General features: G+C 45.9%; 1 protein-coding gene across 1 annotated transcript; it reads left to right on the top strand.

Annotated features, from left to right (window-relative positions):
- The first annotated feature begins 1,086 nt into the window (after positions 1–1,086).
- rasl10a (RAS-like, family 10, member A) lies at positions 1,087–18,456 on the top strand. Its single transcript, XM_030416469.1, has 3 exons — positions 1,087–2,109; positions 13,632–13,756; positions 16,328–18,456. The coding sequence occupies exons 1-3, from the start codon at positions 1,894–1,896 to the stop codon at positions 16,596–16,598; spliced, it is 612 nt and encodes a 203-aa protein (XP_030272329.1). The 5' UTR covers positions 1,087–1,893; the 3' UTR covers positions 16,599–18,456.
- The last annotated feature ends 506 nt before the right edge of the window (positions 18,457–18,962 follow it).

Genomic DNA, 18,962 nt, shown 5'->3' with positions numbered 1-18,962 from the left:
TTCAAAGCCCGGTGCTGGTCCTGGAGGCCTGGTGGTTCCTGGACCTAACAACAGAATCTGGATACAGTTTTGGAGCCGGAGTCAAAAAAAAAAACAAAAGAAAAACAAACAAACAGAAGTCCAAAAAAGCTCAACCCCTGGCACGGGAGACGGCTGACCTCTTGTTTAGCTCCCGGCTAACTTGAATAAGAGTAAAAAGATTTCACCGTGCAGCTCTTCTGGACTTTTTTACTCATTTATTGGACCCAACGGCTTCAGTCACGATAGTAAACGAGTCATTTCGGGGGGTTTGTGATGCTAAAACGAAATAATTATATCCCGTTTTACAGCCGCTTCTTTCACAATGTAGTGTGACGTAATTACGCAGTTTGGCGGTGCTGCTCCTGGGGGGGCCTAGCTTGGTCCAAAGCTCCCAGTCCGAGCTTCTAACTGCATGGCTAACTGAGCTAACTTGCTAATGGCAGCTACATCTAGCAGGTGGTGATACGCTGCCCCCCTGAATTCAACTGGTGTTTAGTTCTTCCATGTTCCTTTAATTAAGCCACTACCTGACTTTTAAACCCTGAAAATGTGAAAAACTGGCACCACAGCGGGAAACTGGAGGTTCTGCTGTGAGTGAGCCTCGTGTCTCATGTTTACTCTCCTCTCTGACTGGATCTGTGACCACTGTGTGCTGCTGCTGCTGCTGCTGCTGCTGCCACCCAGCAGTGATTGATGGGGACACATTAACCAGCTGCCCTGCCCGAGGACCCTCTCCGACGATGAGCCTCGTCCCCTCAGAGATATGAGGCTCAGTGTTGCGCTGCGTCTTCATGACCCTCAGACTGAGATGATGTACAGCGTGTGTGTGTGTGTGTGTGTGTGTGTGGCCTACTCCTCTGTCATTTATGTGCGGCGTATGGGAGCCAGGAGCTTCACACGCCTTGCGCACGACATGATCCTATTGGATGAGCAGGGCCAGGGGATATAGAGCCAGTGATGGGAGAGAGAGAGATAAATGGAGAGAGTGTGTGTGTGTGTGAGAGAGAGAGAGGGAGTGTGTGTGTGTGAGAGAGAGAGAGGGAGTGTGTGTGTGTGTGTGAGAGAGAGAGAGAAGGGGGGGAGGGAGAGAGAGAGAGAGAGAGAGAGAGCAGTCCTCAGCAGCTCCTGTCTCTCCAGCAGCAGACACACAATGCTCGTTAATAGGCTCCAGATGCCTTCACAGAAAACGCGCGTCCGCCGGCTGCCTCTCCTCTCCTGAGCCGGCACAGATGTGAATCTACCCTCCCGCCATCGACGCAAACAGAAGATTATGGGGCTGCATGCCATTTCGGAACACGTGGGAAGCCTTTTTTGAGAGGCTGGCGGCTGCGCGCCCGTCCTCCGTGTGATGGAGGAGCGCGCCGGCGGTGCTGCATCGGTGGAAATGAGTGAGAGGTGCGGAGGAGATAATCAATGAAGACACCGAGGGCTCCTGTGGACAAGGTCAGAGTCTAGCCTGGATGAGATTATGTCCGTGCGCGGACGGCAAGGACGGACTTTTACGCTTCCCCTCGGGGGGACGAGGTCGCCCGGGGATGTCCCCTGATGAAAAACCCCAAGAGTTTCTCTCCGTGTGTCGGATCGCAGAGGCGGCGAGCGCCTCTTCCGTCAGCAGGACCGCAGGCTGAGCTTTAATGCCTTGGAGATAAAGTTTTATTCCCCCCTCTCTCTGATGAATCACCCGGCCGTCGGTCGGTTTAATCGCACGCAGCTCGAGTTGATTTAGAAGAAAAGCAGCTGGAGGTTTTGGAAATTCCAGCGGAGGAGCGGCGGCGGCGGGGGACACGCAGCGGCGGCCAGCTGTGCCTCTGGACGGTCACATCTGTCTGTTGTTGTCGTCGCTGTCCATGGTGCTGAACTCGTGCTCCAGGAATGGTGGAGACGCTGAGTATCGCGGTCATCGGCGCTCCCGGAGTGGGGAAAACTTCTATAATCCGCCAGTTCATCTATAACGACTTCTCGGAGGCGTACACGCCGACCAGGAGCAGATATGTGTACAGACCCTCCGTCATCCTCAACGGGAACATGTATGAGCTGAAGATTTTGGACGTCCCGCCAATCTCGTCCTTTCCGTCGAGCTCCAGTCAGGTATTCTGCGTGTGTGTGTGTGCGTGTGTGTGTGTGTGTGTGTGTGTGTTTTCACTCTCACACCACATCTCATCTCATCTCCACTTCATTTCCCCACACGTGCCCTCCACCTGCTCACAGCCAATGGCGCCCCCCCCCCTCCGACGACACCACCAGCTTTTTATTTATTCTCGCATCACTATCAGATGTCTCCAGTCTACTAGTTGCTATGGAGACCCGGCTGACTTAAAGCATCGCAGAGGAGGAGAGAGAAAAAAAAAACAAAAAAAAAAGGACCGCCAGCTTGCATATTGTTGTTTATTAATCACAACATGTCCTCTGCAGCCTCCACCACAGGTATATATATATACACATCCGAGCCGAGCTGTGATTGGCTGACATCAGAGAAGGATCGTGTGCTGCTACCTGGTTAAACTCTCCAGGATTTTAAAAATAGAGCAGGCTGCCCTTTTGTTCCCGACCACAGGTCAGATGGCACAGCTCATTAGTCAGAGACGCAGCTGATTGCAGGATCATTTAAGAAAAAAGAGGGGGGGGGGGAAACACTGTAGCTCCAAATGTTCCAGGTTTTGTAGGAGTGTGATTATTATTGGATTGATTTTCATCTCGGGAAGAAGTTATTTTTTTTTGCAGGGTAGGTTTCACGTTGGTTCTCACAAATGCACATTAGAAGCATGACTGGATGCTTTCATTGTTTCTCCGGCCTTGAAGAAAAATTGCTTCTTTAAGTGATTCAAGCGACGGGGAGAGAAAATCTACAGTCCTCATTCTGTGCAAACAGGACCGGGACAGATTACTTTAGACATGAACAGTTTGATGATAAGCAGCTTAATTCATTGGGTTACAAATGGAAATGGACTGAATACTTTTGGATTGCTTTAAAATCAAACATTTTCACCTCAATAAAAATGAAGGCAGCCTCCCTTAAATATTCCTTCTTCTCCTCACAGAGGTCATATTCTGCTTTTTGTTTTTTTTTTGCCTTTTCTTTATTGTGTTATGAAGCATTTCTGTGCATGTAAGAGATCTGCAAAGTTACTCTCTACAACAGAAAACACACCTGAAACACCTGGTTTGGAGTCGAGCCTTTAGTTCTATAACTTAACTGCGTCACTATGAAACAGGAGTTATATAAATATATATATTTATTATAGAATATATCAACTCCAGTGTGCCAGCATACACACAGTTGCTGCTGTCGCTGTTATTTTAGATCACACTACCTCACTTGACTTGACCCGCCCTCCTCTGCCTCTGATTGGCTACATCCTGCCTGTTAAGTAATGAGCATGTGCAACTCTCATCAAAGATTGAACAGAGGTGAGAAGTCTCACTCTGTAGCTAAAACGGAGCGTTCAAGACACAGTGTGTCAAGTGGTGCTGGAGCAGTGAACCATATGAGAAAAATAATGTGTGTTTTGAGAATTAGAGTATATAAACTTATTCTACTATGACCCCCAAATAAAAGTATGAACCTGGAAATTAGCATAATATGACCTCTTTAAAAAATTCAGTGCAAACAGAATGTTAAAGGAGCACTATGTAGTTTTGGGGAAGACACTTTAATCAGAGGAGAAACTGTCCTATATGAACGGCACAGGACTTTGCACTTCACCCAAAGTGGAGTTTGTCCATCAGAAGCATTTTTCATGAGTATAGAGAGCATTGATTACCAATTGTAATCTGCTGTTTTGTAGTCTGATTACATAAATCACAGTTACATCGAATCTGCTACTGCCCAAACCTGTGTGGAAACATGTGCTTTCAAGGATAAATTCACCGAAACGGAAAGATTCAGTCGTTCTCTACTCGCCCTCAGGCTGATGGAAAGTCTGGTGACATTTTGTGGTCCGCAAAACATTTCAGGAGCTCCAGAGCAAAATCGAGGCTGCGGCATTCTCCTTAACGACTGAAGTAGACGAAGACTTGTTTTGTTTTTCATTCCACAGTGTTGATATTGAATTTTCAGCATCATGTCGCACTCACAGGATGGGAGAAAGGGTAATATATGCAGTACATATATCCACCCACATACAGACATTTGTTTACTCGTATGTATAAGCTTATACACACACACACAAAAAAAAATGACATCCTCTGTCTTCAGCGCCTCCAATCCCTCATCCGAAATTTCAATTTGCAAGTTTTCTTTCCAGGCGTTCAACTTGTGGGGTTTGTTTTAAGATGACTAGAAACAAACGTGACCTGCCTCCTGAAGTCTGAGATCCCAAACTGATTTGAAAAGAACGTGACTTACGACCTTTTTAAAGATGAAGTCTTCGCTCAGCTAAAAGCCCCCCCGCCTGAGGTGGACGCACAGGCGTGTTAAGGGTGTGCATTTCCAAATCAATTTGGGATCGAGGGGCTTCTGGTGGACTTGATTTATGCCGGGCGAGCTGTACGGAGACGTTTTGATAATTTTTTTCCCATCTACTTCAGTTGTTTAGGGGAACGCTGCAACTCTGTTTCGTTGTGAAGCTCCAGAAATGTTTTGTGGACTACGAAAACTCGCCCAGAATGAATTCTGAATTCTTTTGAACCCATCCTTTAAAGTACAGGCAACGCTGCATGTGGTTATGAGGCAGACACGGTGTGAAACAGCGGGAATCTGATACCAGAAGACGCCAGAAGATTTCCTCTTGATTTTAGCAACTGGGGCTGCTGAACCTTCACATCACCTCCAGCTGAACTGATGCTTGACACGGTGTGACGACTGAGGGGTTTGTCCCCATTCGCAGCCGGAGAGGAGGAACACTTAAAGCCACCAGAACCTGTTTCAGTACGAGCACGTCAGTGAGAGATGTGGTGTGAAAGTGTGAAAGAGCCGTGGCCCCAACTCCGGGCCTCCGTTTCCCTCGAGGTGTGTCCGCTGCAGAGAGGCTCTGACGCTTTCGAGAATGAACTCTCCAAGGTCACCGCACCTGACTCCGCCGCCGCTGCACATTTCCCTTCAGTGTCACGCACAAACCCCTCCCAGAGAAACAGCTGTGGTTATCTGCTCTGACGAGAAGCCAGTGAGAAAATGAGATCGGGCCAAGGAGGACGGAGAGAGAGGGACGAAAATAAAAAAACAGCTCGAGCATCAGGCCTCTTGAAGCTTGAGAGGCCACAGCGATCATCCTGTCAGAATTACATGTAGCCGTTCTACCAGATTAAACATTTTGTTCGAGTGTTAAGAGGTCTGCGGAGCGCTCCATTGTTTGCTGCCCGTAGAGACCCCTCCGTTAAAGACTGATTGAGTTTTCTTCTCCTCTCTCTGCTAAGCGGTGTTTAACCCCCATCAGGGAACAAGTTGGTAGGAGTGAGCAGCGAGCAGGAATAAGACAGGACGAGTCTCATGAGTGTGTGGGAGTGTTGCATATAGTGTGTGTCACATGAGGGAAAAAAAAAAAAGGCACAGGCACAGCTTGATATCATGCCGGATCACACGGTGTGAACATTTCATGCTCGTTCCAGAGCGTGGAGCGGCCTGCTTGGCAGGCTCTTTGTGGAAGGTGCACAGGCAGAGGAAACCATTAGCCGGGCGCTGCCACAACATTTCTATCAGACAGATTTATGGGCGCTCGTTCGCTGGAGGAATGACCCCGCGAGGGCCCCGCTGTACTTTTTTTCTTCCCCGCTCCTGTCATGTCCTGCCTGCTCAGGAAGCACCGCTCGCTCTCTCTCTCTCGTTTTATGTCTGTCGACATCCTCCGTTCGATGAGAGATGAGCTGGACATCTTTTGACTCACTGCCCGGCTCTGTATTTCAGCCCTGGGGGGAGGGGAGGTCAGCGGCAGTGGACACAATGTTTAAACCTGAGTGAAATGTACTTCCAGTACACGGCAGATTGAATTAAAGCACAGCCGGGGAAATATATGTACAAACAAAAGAGCAGCAGAGGAGACGGGGGGAATTTGCTGCAGTCAATTGGAAAAGGTTGCACACAGTCTAATGGACGCCGAGGAAGTTTAAGGGGGGGGGGAGGGGGGGTTCACCAAACGAGGTTTTATAATGTTCTCAGAAAATTTGTGATGAATAAGCTGCAGAATGGAGTGAGTCAGTACGCCTCCATGCTTACGCAGCGTGGCGATATCTCATCAGCTGAGATTATGTTTGAGAGAGCAGAGCTGTTCTGCTCTGGCAGGATTCTTCTGACCCCGTTTCGAAAACCACGTACAGACATTTTTTTAATCTGGAGAACAGGCGAGACTTCTACTATCTTAACCGTGCGGCTGCGCTGGTGCGGTGATTTGTTTGCTTTGCGGTGTGTCTGTTGCTGATCGCATTACATTTAGAGAGCATCTGTTACAGAGAGTCGATAGGATGTGATGACAGATGGATTTAATCCTGACAGAGGATTCAGAAATGATTTTTCTCTGTCTTTTCTTCTTTCTTTCTTTCTTTCTTTCTTTCTTTTTTTTCTTGTTCTGTTCTGTTCTTGCCATCGTGTATCTCCATGACTTCCTCCCACACAAAATGCTCCCTCTCCCTCTCCTGCTCTTTCTGGACATTTTTTCTCAGCTCTCTCCGTCGATGCCGCGTCTGATAACAAGGTGGAAAAGATTGCTTTCTCCGCGTCACACATTGTGATATTGTGACTCTCGCAGACGCTGCAGAAATGGGATGTGTGCGTCTGCAAAGCCTGTGAAGAGGCGAACAAACCAGCTGTTAAAATAAATACAAATTAGACAACTTAGGGCTAGTAACATTAATATTTCTGTGGATAAACCTGTCTTCAGAGCCTGGTGCTCGTCCTGGAGGCCTGGGCCGGACCATGACATGAACACTGGGATGCCACTCAGCCTTGCTTCCAGTTTTGCCCCAGTGGCCACTTGTGGTATTGCAACAGCACGCAAATATTTTTTTTCCCCCTTTAGAGCGCCATAATGAAACAGAAGCCTGTAAAACTTCAAACAAGGTCAATTATGACTCTTTCTACTGGGATTCTTTTGTTCCATGAACGCTTTACATTCCTGCTAATTTCCTTGACCTATAAAAGCAAGTAAAATATCTGTGACGTCACCAGAATGCACGCTTGCGGATGGAGCCGCACAACCAGGAATGTCCCTGCACCACCACTTTCTGGAAAGACCTATCCCGATATACTAATGATAAACTTGTCTCTGATTTTTCCTTGTTTTGGAAAAATGTACTGTTTGGTCTCCTTGACAACAAAAGTAAGAAGCAGAAAGAAATATACCTAATTAATTTGTTGATCATTTTAGGGAAATATCATATTCACAAAGCCAAATTTAATGTTTCTTTTGGTAAGGAAACGGAACAGTACATTAAAACATCTATGATTTAAAAAATAAGAAAGCTGCTAAAACCATTCAGTTATGCGCTATATTTAATGTATTTATTTGAAACTTCCCCTGGCTCTGCTCTTGACTAATGTATTTTCTGTATTAATGACTCTACTTGCTTGTTTTTACTGTTTGTATTGTAAAGATTTCATTGAAAAAATAAATAAAAAAGCCGCTCAACCAGGAAGAAAACCCTCCAAAATACTGGCACATGCGCCAAGCGAGCGCTTCTCATTGGACAGAATGGGCGCCATCTTTACCAATCTTCTCTTTAAACACTCAGCTAGAAAGCGTATAAGCTATTCATATTTCCCCAAAATGAATAACTATTTCTTTAAAGAGCAACTGAACCCCCAAACCTGCTGAAAACCAATGTATTTGGGTATGAAGTAGTGTTGCTGAGTGATTCTGGTCCAACTCTCGTCATTTTGGTCGAAGTATTTCAATTTGGCGTATTTTGTAGTAAAAATGTAAGTGTGACTGCCCTCTATGGGTTGAAACCTGGTTATTACAATCGAATTTTCCTATTGGCTGAGATGGAGGCAGATGACGTTTTGGAGGCAGCTTTCGTCACGGTCCACCACGGTTAGCTCCGCCCCCTCCTATAAAAACTAGCACCTGCCGATCTGGAATCTGTGGCGAGTAGGTTGGATTGAGAGAATTGCGAATAGAGAGGCATAGTGATTATTGAGTAGGTAGTTAGCATAGCATAGATTGTTTTTGGGAGATTTTAGTTATTACGTGTGTTAGTTTATAGTATTTAGTACTTATTTAGCAATTTTAGATTAGTTAGCTTGTTTAGTTTTTTGTATTTTAGTAGTTACCGTGGTCCAGAGCCGTATCAGCCGTATCAGAGACTCCGGTTGGAGACTCTGGAGGCGACAAGTCCTCCACCTCAAAGGACCTCTCTGTGGCGAAAGTGTCCGCGCTACTGTCAGAGTCACTCATGATCAGATAGCTAGCTAGCATAAATGTCGATGTTTGTGTTTATGATTTTTTTCTTTCTGCGCGTGTGAGTGTGGTGACGGTTAGGGGGGAGGGGGGAATCGGAGAGTACTCCTGGAGCCCCGCCCATCATCAAGGCATTTTTTGAATTTCCAGCTTAGAGCACGTCATCCAAAACTGAGGGGTTTAGTTGCTCTTTAAAAGCTTTTCCACTTGTGTTTGAAAACCATCTGTACATCAGACGTCATCACATTAATTAAACCAACGTGCAACAAAACCTACAGGTATTAATGGCTGCCTGCTATAGGTCGCCGATGAGTAATGGAGTTTCATCCCCAGGGGACGTAATAGATTTTAATTGTAAATCCACTGGCGTGGCCTCCGCGTGATATATCTCTAATTACTCTGCCCCCCCTTCCCCCAGCAGGTTACACCGGCCTCCCTCCTGTCCTTGAGTATTGATCCATCACAACCGCTCATATCAGATAACACCCGGAGACGTGAGGACAGCTCTGTCACAGCCCGGTCCAAACCTGACCGCGGCCTGCCACGGTTGTCAGGGAGACATGCTGTGTTTGGCTCTCGGGGAGCGAAGGCCGAGATGCTCTTTTTGTTAAGAAGGCCGACTGGAGGATACAGACAGTCGCACCACACTTCACATTCATGCTCCCACGAGCACACTCTCACATCCCGCAGGCAGCACACACACACACACACATAAACATGCCACATGCATTTTAAACGTTCGCTGCCGTCCTGTTCCTTTGCTTATTGAGCCTCTTGTTTGGGTTCTGAAGGAGCAGCGCTGCTCTGTTGTTGCTGTTTGTAGCCCCTCCTCCACATTTTAAAAACAGGACTTGGATGACAAAGAGATGTGAGATGAGAACACGAGCTGCTATTTTTAGCCCCACAGGGATAAGAGGCTGCAACTGAAGCCAATGTGAGCATCTCCCATCGTCAATAGCCTCAATTATCCGAAAAAGACCTAGCTGCACTGTCACAACCGAGGATTTGTCTTTTTTTTTTTTTTTTGTCTTTGGCAAAAAAAAAAAAAACAGGTGAATGTTTTGTTTGGATTTCAGCTGTACTGGACATTTCGCAACAGAAGTGACAGAAAGAAATGACACCTTCTGCGACACGTCTTCCCCTGCTCGGTGAAAAACGGATTCAACCTGGAGAGAGACAGACTAAATAAACACGTCCATGGCAGTTTTCACAACACGGCGCCCCCCTCCTCACTCCCCCTGCTTTCTCGTTTCACTTTTTTAATGGCAGCGATCTTCGTACCACGTCTGTCTTGGAGCCTGATCGGCCTCATTATCTCACCGCTGATGTGCGAGGCTGTTTTTCTTCCTCAAACCCAGGAACCAACGAACGCCCCTCCACCAAATTGAAAGCAGGCACGTGATTCCTCGCTGACAGATGTGTTAACGTTACCCTGATTGGAAGTTACACCAATCATCGCCTGCTCCCTTGGTCACAGATTATCAGATGATCTTATTTTTCTGTAGTGTATAGATCTGAAAGAAGGCATATTTTCTCCGTCCTTGAGCAAAATATAATTAGATTTCTCCGATTTAAAGCTGCTGCCGGAGGTGGAAGAAACAATATGAACGCCACATCGGAACACTGCTAACACAAACACTGCTACAGACGAGGGTCATATTGGCTCCGTGCTAATTAGAGGCAGGAAAATGAAAGGGAGGTCTGATAATCAGCACTTTGATATCTGAGTTTTCAAAGCGGCGAGCACGCCATCGCTGCCAAATCATCTGTGCCCGAGGTGCAGGTGCATCAGGCAGAGTAACCAAAGCCAAATTATTTACCACGTCAAGCGGCACGGCTTTGAAATTCAAGACAACAGATGAAAAAAACAAAAAAAAACAAAACAGCTTCAGCGGTGGACGTATACTTGTGTCTCAGTTCTGATGGTTTCAGTCATAAATTCAAAGTCTGAGGAAAGATAAATATTTTCAGGGAATATGTTTTAGATGAGCGGCCTCCTGGATTGTCAGCTGGTTGCCTGGCAACCTCACGGCGACCACAGGTCACTGCATCCGGCCGAGAAACAGGCTGCGTCCGAACTTTCATACTAATGTGCTACTTAGTGCGCTAAAACAGTGTGTGGAACCAGTTGTGTGTGAGTTGTACACTATTTCTGGGGAGATGTTACAGTGTGCGAGCAGCGGATACAACGCCTGCATTAATATCCCATAATGCAATGCAGTACTGACAACAGCAACCACATCGATGGTGGCGGACAGCGACCAAGGCAGCGCTGGTTTGACCTATCACTGTTACTTTGCCTCGTACTTGTCTTTCTTCATGGTGTTATTCCAAAGACGATACGCACCTAACAGACTTTCGGTTGGAGAATTCATTAATACTTAATTTAGCTGTTGGGTCGCAGACCGAAGAAAACAACAGCTTGAGTTTACCTCAAATCAGCAGTTAGTCTGAGATGTAGCAGCTGTGTGGATATCAGAGATGACAGCAAAGCAAGGCAGACACTTCAGATAGGTCGAACCACCAACATCACAGTTAGGGCTGAAAATTACAACAGACACAAATTAGAGACCATCTTGCGAGGAGATCACACCTGCTGCGACGGCCTTTACGTGAGTGCTGAGTGCTCATTTTGATCTCGACTGCACGCCTGTAAAGTTTCATGTGTGTGTCCCGCACCGTGCACATCTGTCCACAGACAAACACCAGGAAAAGTTCTCAAAACAGCTCCGAGGACCACATGTTGGTGACTCTCACACACAGACTTTGGACAGAGCCAGGCCAGGTCTTTATGCTAAGCTACGCTAACCAGCCGTTGGCTCCAGCTTGACGTCAAGTGTACAGACACTACAGTGGAATCGATCTTGTCTTCTAACTCTTTGCATTGAAAGCGAGCGAGCGTTTCTCCCGGAGTGTCTCCTCTGTTTACCTCTGTATAACTCTGCTGTCTAGCTGCTGCTGTGCGTCTTACAACATTGGTTTTGAGGACAGAATCCTGCTAAATTATAAAGAACACAATAGAATATAATTGTTTGAACCTGCACACAGTCCCTGACAGTCTCCAGACCCCTTATTAGCAGTGTGTGTGCACCCCAGAGGTTATGTTGACACCCTGTCTGCACATCACTTGATCCACCGCTGCCTTTTTTTTTTTTCCATCTCTCCGACATTCTCCCCGGGCCGAGTTTGTTTCCATTTCCCTCCCTCGGCAGATCTTTTTTTCTCCCTGCTCCCTTAAGTTCCTCGGCTTCCCTCGCTCTCTTTCATCTGACCAAACGCTTATAAATTCATGGCATGCTGTTAGAGGCGGCGGAGGTGGCGGTGGGCGGCGGGTTGGTAGAAGAATGGGCCAGTGTGCATCTATTGGAGCAACTGTTCCCCAGTAAGGTGCAAATGAACCCACTTTTGCGGCGTGTTTTAATTCACCACCATCAAACGGACGATGCTGTTCGCCTCGCTGCGCGTTCCCTGCATCACAGAGCCGAGCCAAACCGCGACAGAAGTTGGAAACGGTGTTTGTTCCTCGCTCTCGTCCTGACAGAAGGCCTCGTTTGCTCTTCTCTGATAAGCAGTAACCTCCGTCATTGTCCTTGAACACGTGTAGCTAGGACACCGCGCAGTGCTTACCGCTGAGCAGTCACCATGTTTTATGACTTCCTTCCCGGCCCGCTCCAGGACTTCATCGACTCTGCACTCTTTTTTCCACAGAGGCCGAGCGGCAGAGCAAGACCAACTTTGACTTTGAGCCAAGGAGCTTCGGTATAATTACTGAAACACATGCCACATGCTGTTCATCTAGCTGCTTTCTGCTATTATTGTAGGTACATTATATGCTGGCAGATCTATGAGGCTGTCAGGCACAGCGGTGCTTTGGGCTTAATGATAATATCAGCACATCAACTCCCGTCGTGTCAAAGAAAATAGACTCAACCCGAGCATGATTGTGTCTGGCACGCAACGCTCACCATGCTTATTCGCACGGTAGCGTGCTAATGTTTGGTAATCGGAACTAAACACAAAGAACAGCTTCGAGTTTTGTTCCTTTTTTTCAGTCGTAGAAAAATAAAACTCTGACCTGATGGTGGCGCTCCATGAAACATCAGATAATCAACAAGTAGTGTTGTCACGATACTGGAATGTCTAACTTTGGTAAATTACCTTTTAAAATATCGATATTCAATACCAAGTTTGAGACAACAAAAACATTTGTTTTTAATAAAAGGTAAATATAACATGGCTCTTAACACACAGGACATTAAGGACAACAGCATTTAAGATATATTCCTTCTGATCACAGTCAGAAAAGAGAGAGAAGGTGGTGCTGTGTGGTCACTGCGGCTGGTGTCAGTGTCAACACTGTGGACCATGAGAACGGAAACAGTTTTCAAATATTTGTTTATTGATTTTGAGATATTTTTGAAAGTCAAGTCCACAGAATTGGGTCTCGAGGGGAACATGAATGTGTATCATCATCATCATCGTCGTCAGTCTCTCCACACATTTCTCTCTGATCCACAAACATCAACCTCACGATGACACTGCAGAAAAAGTCAGCAGGATTCATTATGTGGGAGCCATGACTGTACTGTACTGAACTGTACTGAACTGTACTGTACACAAGTTGGTGCCAATCCATCAGATGATTCACACAGTCTGAGGATCACCAGATATTTAATTCTGGACTGTAAAGGTGGACCGACTGATCAACTGCGCAGAGCTGATGCACGGCTAAAAATTCAGTTTTAAGGTCACCCTGAAGCCACAGGACGTATTACTGGAACACCACAGGCAGCAGTGTGTCTCCGATCATCCTCTTGCTTTTCTGTGACTACATATTTCTACTTATAGCTTTCACCACAAAGGCTACAATATTGTTTATATTTGAGTATTTCTGGTATGAATATTATAGATTGGACATTAAACTGCGAGAGGAAGAGAAAAAAAGCGGTGATTAAAAATCTGTTTGCTCCTTCAGACATCAGCATGGATTTATTGATTCATTCAGAGCCCAGGTCGGATCCACAGATTCTATCGCTATTCTATCAAACCTCAGTCGGCTAAAGGATCGGCGAGTCCGGCAGACTGGACTAACATATTCAACTAAACAACCCCTCTGCCCCTGCACTCTCGCTGCTATTAGGAGTTGGCAGGTTAACAAGCGAGTTGCATTTGGGTCATTTAACACGAGGTATGACATTCCTCCCCCCTCGTGCCCCCTCAAACTGCCTCCTGGTCATACTGAATATTTTTTTGTATGTCTCTTTCTGTGTGTTTGTCCTTTAGGAGTGGCTGGATTTGCGCTGCAGAGGCGTCCGCAATGCAAACGCCTACATCCTGGTGTACGACATCTGCTGCGTGGAGAGCTTTGAATACGTCAAGATGATCAGGCAGCAGATAGTGGAGCACAGGTAGGGGTCAGCTGCGGCTGGTGAACGCACAGCCGCTGACATTCAGCTTGTTAACTCTCACTCTGTTTTTTTCTAACGGTGTGCAATTTCGCAGCCCTGCTGCAAAGCTGTACAATTACACGTTTGTCACTGCGTGACAGTGATAGATAGTCTGCCACTGGTGATATCTTTTAATTCAGGACAGTCCGCCCTGCATCCTGACAGTTTTGAAATGACATTTGATTCTGCCGTTGCTGCATGAAGGCGAGCGAACATGTCACCAGTGATTGAAAGTCGACCTATCATTCGTTTTTTCCCTCCTTTCCTTCAGTGTGTCGTACAGGTTCCTGTGCATGTGGAAGGACTGAAAGGTCAAAGTCTGCACCAACAGAAGCTAATTTCTCCTACAGAAAACACTGCTCCTGAAATGCCTCTTCTGTAGTCCCGCCCTTTATTCCGTGACCTTGTGACATCACACCATCTCATCGTGTCACACATTTGCATAATTTATAGCATAGCTTCTAGTTTGGCATGTAAGAATCGATTTGGCACAGCTGCTCTGTTGTTGATAGCAGTGCTGGCTCAGGCGTGTGTGAGCTGACCAATCAGAGGAGAGTGTTCTTAAAGAGACAGGAGCTAAAACAGGGCGTTTCAGAGAGAGGGGGAATACAGTGCTGCAGAACTGGACAGTAAAAGAAAACCGATGTGTGCTTCTTAGCGCTAAAGCTTGAAAATCTATTCTGGTAGTAACCCATAATAAAATTCTGAACATGGAAATGAGCATAACATGCGTCCTTTAAGAGGATCCTTAAAGCCTGGACAAGGACAGAGTTCAGCAGCACAGTACAGAAGGTTAGGCAAAGATGTTTTGAAGGTCGGGCATCTGACACAAGAGCCACAAAGGACTCAACACTTGACTTGAGTGAAAACAGACCAAAGAAAAGGCATCCCCTGCTCTGTCAACCTTGCAGTCGGCACACCTGCATATATTTACATACTGAAAGGTGCAACGAGTGGCCTTGTTTGCTCTGCTGCGTCCAAACCACCACTGCGCAGATAATCTTCAACCTTTCCCCGCTGCTCCCAATGTGTCATCATGAACGTTTATGGCCCATGACAGAAAACCATTATCACCAGCAGCTGGAGGAAGAGACGCAGGGGTGAACGCAAGAGAAATGGAAAACGGGAGAAATGTGTAATCATCGTGAAAAGATCTGAGGTCAGACGGGAGGAGGGAAGGAAAGAGCGGAGAAGGGAAAGATGCTGTATGTTAACTGAAGTCATGAATAACGGCGGCTGTTAAATCACAAGGTGGCTTCTTTCTTTTTTTTTTTTTTTTTACTGACTCTATTACATTTGCTTAAAATTCAAAATCCATTCAAAACCAGAATAACCTTATTCTTTCTTCTCTATTCTTCATAAGCCCTCTGGCATGAAGCCCGTGACGGGGTCCATCAATCCTGCGTAGTTTCACAAAGACGCACACACACACACACACACGGTACATCTTGTTCTGATAGAATACACAAGCCGGAGCAGAAATGTGAGTAGATATTTTTAAGGCTGTTATGTGAGCACAACCTGTGAAGAGGAGAGAAAAGTGAGATGATTCCTGCGATGTGTGTGTGTTTTTTTTTTTTTTTCCAGCCCTACATCTTTAAGAACTTCGCCTCGGGGCTCGAAAAAAAAAAAAACAACTGCTCCTACATTTCTCTGTGCGTCTTCCTCTGTTGTCTGTCCATCTGTCAAGGCAGACGCGCAAATACGCACGAGGCATGGAATTCAGAAGACGAGGCATGATGTAACTACAGAGAAAAGGTTTATTCATTATAAGAACGAGAGATAAATTGTTAACGCAGCAGCTTTAAGAATTTATGCCTCCGCTGACATTGAGCCTGCTGCTCCTTCAAAGTTTCATAATGAACCAGATTTAATAGTCTTCAATTAATTCAGTTTGACCTTCTTTTTGGTTTTCAGAATGTTATTTTTCTTCATGAAGAACAATAATGAAAGCTTTCAGCTCCAATGACTTTGGCAGCCGATCAAACAGAACGGCCTACGAAGTAAAAAAATTAATCTCATTGTTAGAAATCCGATTTATATAATCAGCCCTCTTTCCTGAGAAGTATTGGCTCTACAGTCTAATCCAGGATTCCCTCTAGTAACTCATTTTCTTCGACATCGTTCTCTGTTTTTTAAGCAGAGCGCCAGATTGGATTTCCAAGTCGCCGCCAATGAGGTGTTGCTGGAAGCGGTTGCACTTGATGACGTCCTCCTGGCTGTGTTTCTCATTAACGCTGCGGGATTACAAACACAAGTCCTGAATCTGTAATTAATGCCTACCTCTGGCTTGCCGTACAGTTTCACACTCACAATAATGCTAAACCAGTAAACCAGTCGCTGCAGAGTGTGGTGGGAGGCCCCTTGAGCCTGTGAGCTGTAATCCTCCAGTCCGCCCCCGCACACCTCAGAAAGGAGGAAAAGCTGCACGCAGACATCTTGCATACGCCCAGGCAACCACTGTGACAAACACCGAGATGATAACTGAGCTTCTTGAAATGAACCTTTTTTGTTTTTTTTCTTTCCCTGCAGGGAAGGCAGCAGCAGCGAGGTGCCAATCCTGGTGGTGGGCAACAAGAGAGATCTGCAGCGACAGCGCTTCATGCCTCGCAGGGCCGTGTCAGTCCTGGTGAAGAAGACGTGGAAGTGCGGTTACGTGGAGTGCTCGGCCAAGTTTAACTGGCACGTAGTCCTGCTCTTCAAAGAGCTGCTGGGCATCGCCGTGGCACGTGGCATGCGCCAGAATCACACCTCAATCCGTCTGCAGGGGGCGCTACAGAGGAATCGCTGCACCATCATGTGACCCAGAGAGCTCCCTCCACCCCTCTCGCCTCTCAGGAGCAGAGCGGCAGTGGAGAAAAAAGGACTTTTTTATCTAAATGGCTGGAAAATATACCCCGTGGCCTCCTGCTTTACTGAGCTGATTTTTCGTAATGAGGTTTATTAGACTCTTGCGCTGTAAAAGACACTAAAAAAAAAAAAAACATTCACACAAGGTCATCCAACCACTTCCTAGTCCAATTCTACCAAATGTTTAGATGCAAGGAGGGAGGTAGACGAAGAGAAAGCGGGTGAACACACAATGAGCATAGCACAGTTTAATTTTTTTCCTCACCTCGACTAGACAGGTGCACGTCTGAGGCTGCGCTTCCCAAACTACACAGCGGCAGCAGCGGCAGGTCTTACTGAGGGGTTGTGTTGTGGCTGTGGCCGGGCCTGACGGGATGGAAGCCGTGATTGTGAGACTCCGAACGGAGAGGCAGCAATATCATCGAGTCTTCCTTTTGAATTTGTCAGACGCTCATATCAGACCCATTTGGATATCTTTGAGGGTTCGCAGTTCATGGTTAAGTGGGACGACAGAGTAACAAAAGAGCTAATGCTTTACTTCTGGGGGGGTTTTCCCCAAATGTACAGATACGGTTAGATCCTGAGGAGTAGCCTGCATTTCTATTTATTTTTTCTCTCCCCGTCCCTGTTTCGAACTCGGCCTACGGTGAGAGCTGTTTGTTCAGACAAAGGGTGTTTTAAGGTTGTCTTGCAGCAGAAAATACTGCAGTCCTTATCGTGATGTACTGTAGGGCTTTAATCTGCTCCCTCCCCTCACTCAGTGTCTGTTTCCGATGAATACATTAAATCCAGGGAACTGGGGACCTGCAGGAGGCTGCAGAGCCTGAAACGAGAACCTGTGCATGCAATGTATGTGTGTGTGTGTGTGTGTGTGTGTGTGTGTGTGAGAGAGAGAGAGAGAGAGTGAGGCAGAGGGAGCAAGAGAGAGGCAGGTTTGATAGCTGACATTCAGACAGGCAAAGGACACCCACCAAAAAAGATAAGAGACAGATGTTGAAGCTTTGGATTAGGAAGGAGCAATAAAATCCCACAGGGACGTCCTGACCGACTAAACGCACCACCACATTGTATTTCAAATAGATTTAATCTACTCTCGCTCAGATATCCTGCAGAAATAATGACGCAGACCTCGGCGACTTCCACAAAAATAGCCCATGAGTGCATCACAGACACGCAGGGAACCCTAATAAAGCTTTCATATCAGTATCTCAATAGTATCTAATTGGTAATGTTGTGAGATTAACAGTTGCTTTTTCATTTGATTAGGCCTAGCTCGGTAGTTTGTGAATATGGCAGACCTACTGTATATAAGAGTGATTCATAGAGTTATTGACTTGCATGCTTTTGTTGGTAGAGCCAACGGGTCAGGGTTTAATTGCACTGATGTTTAAATTTGATATCGTGTTTAATTTTTTGTATTACATGGTTTTTCCGAGCAGCTGAGTGGAGTGAATGTGGTCGTTTTTCACTGGCATGTAAGAGCACAAGCTCACGATTCCCTCCACGGTGTAGTGTTGAACCCCTTCGATCAGGGCGGATGGCTGCGCGTAGACCTTTTTTTGTTTCGTTTTGTTTTCTAGGAGAGAAAAAAAAAAAAAAAAGAAGAAATATGTAGCAGAGATACACTAGAAAGCAACTGTGTGTAGCATGAGTTCTCATCAGTCTGTCTGCTGCGCGTTTCCAAATAAAAAGGGCTACAGTTTTTTATCAGAAACTTCACTTGTATTTATTTTTACTGTGTTAGTACTGTGAGTAATGTTTGTTTTTATTTTGACACATGACGAATTATTAAATGCATTTGAGAACAGCAACCAACCTCCCTCTGGTCACTTGTCAGTCCTGTGTGATGGTCACGCTCATGCAAAGATCATTTTGACAACATTGCCATCTTGTGGTAAAGAGATGTTATCAGGAGCCAAATCAGATGCTGGCAGCAGATAAAGCATCGCAAACTAAAACCCCTCCAGTTACTGAACGTAGTACTTGATCGAATTCAACAAAACTAGATCATCCTCTGGAGATTTGCCCAAGATCACAATTACCTACTGTTACTTGATTTAGTGGTGTGATATTGAAAATAGCTGGTTTATTAACAAATTCATCCATTAACTGAGTAATCAAACAGTAATTTTTCATGGCACGTTATTGTATGTGTCTCAAAATATGACAATATTTATGGTATGATGAAAATATCACAGTTTCAAGGTATCGTGGTATATAGTATTATTAATTATTATCATTATCAGTTACAATGACCCTTAAAATGGTAGATTTTCTCTATGAACTTACACAGACACAACATCTGTTGTGGCTGTAG

Source organism: Sparus aurata, chromosome 5 (assembly GCF_900880675.1).
Source record: "Sparus aurata chromosome 5, fSpaAur1.1, whole genome shotgun sequence".
Classification (NCBI taxonomy): Eukaryota; Metazoa; Chordata; class Actinopteri; order Spariformes; family Sparidae; genus Sparus; species Sparus aurata.
Note: the sequence above shows the minus strand (reverse complement) of the source record. Positions and strands in the feature narration are given on the sequence as shown.

Excerpts from the sequence above, each read along its gene's own strand:
- rasl10a (XM_030416469.1), top strand. The coding sequence starts at position 1,894 with ATGGTGGAGACGCTGAGTATCGCGGTCATCGGCGCTCCCGGAGTGGGG. Across the intron at positions 2,110-13,631 it reads TTCCGTCGAGCTCCAGTCAG|GAGTGGCTGGATTTGCGCTG; the intron begins GTATTCTGCGTG and ends TTTGTCCTTTAG. Across the intron at positions 13,757-16,327 it reads CAGCAGATAGTGGAGCACAG|GGAAGGCAGCAGCAGCGAGG; the intron begins GTAGGGGTCAGC and ends CTTTCCCTGCAG.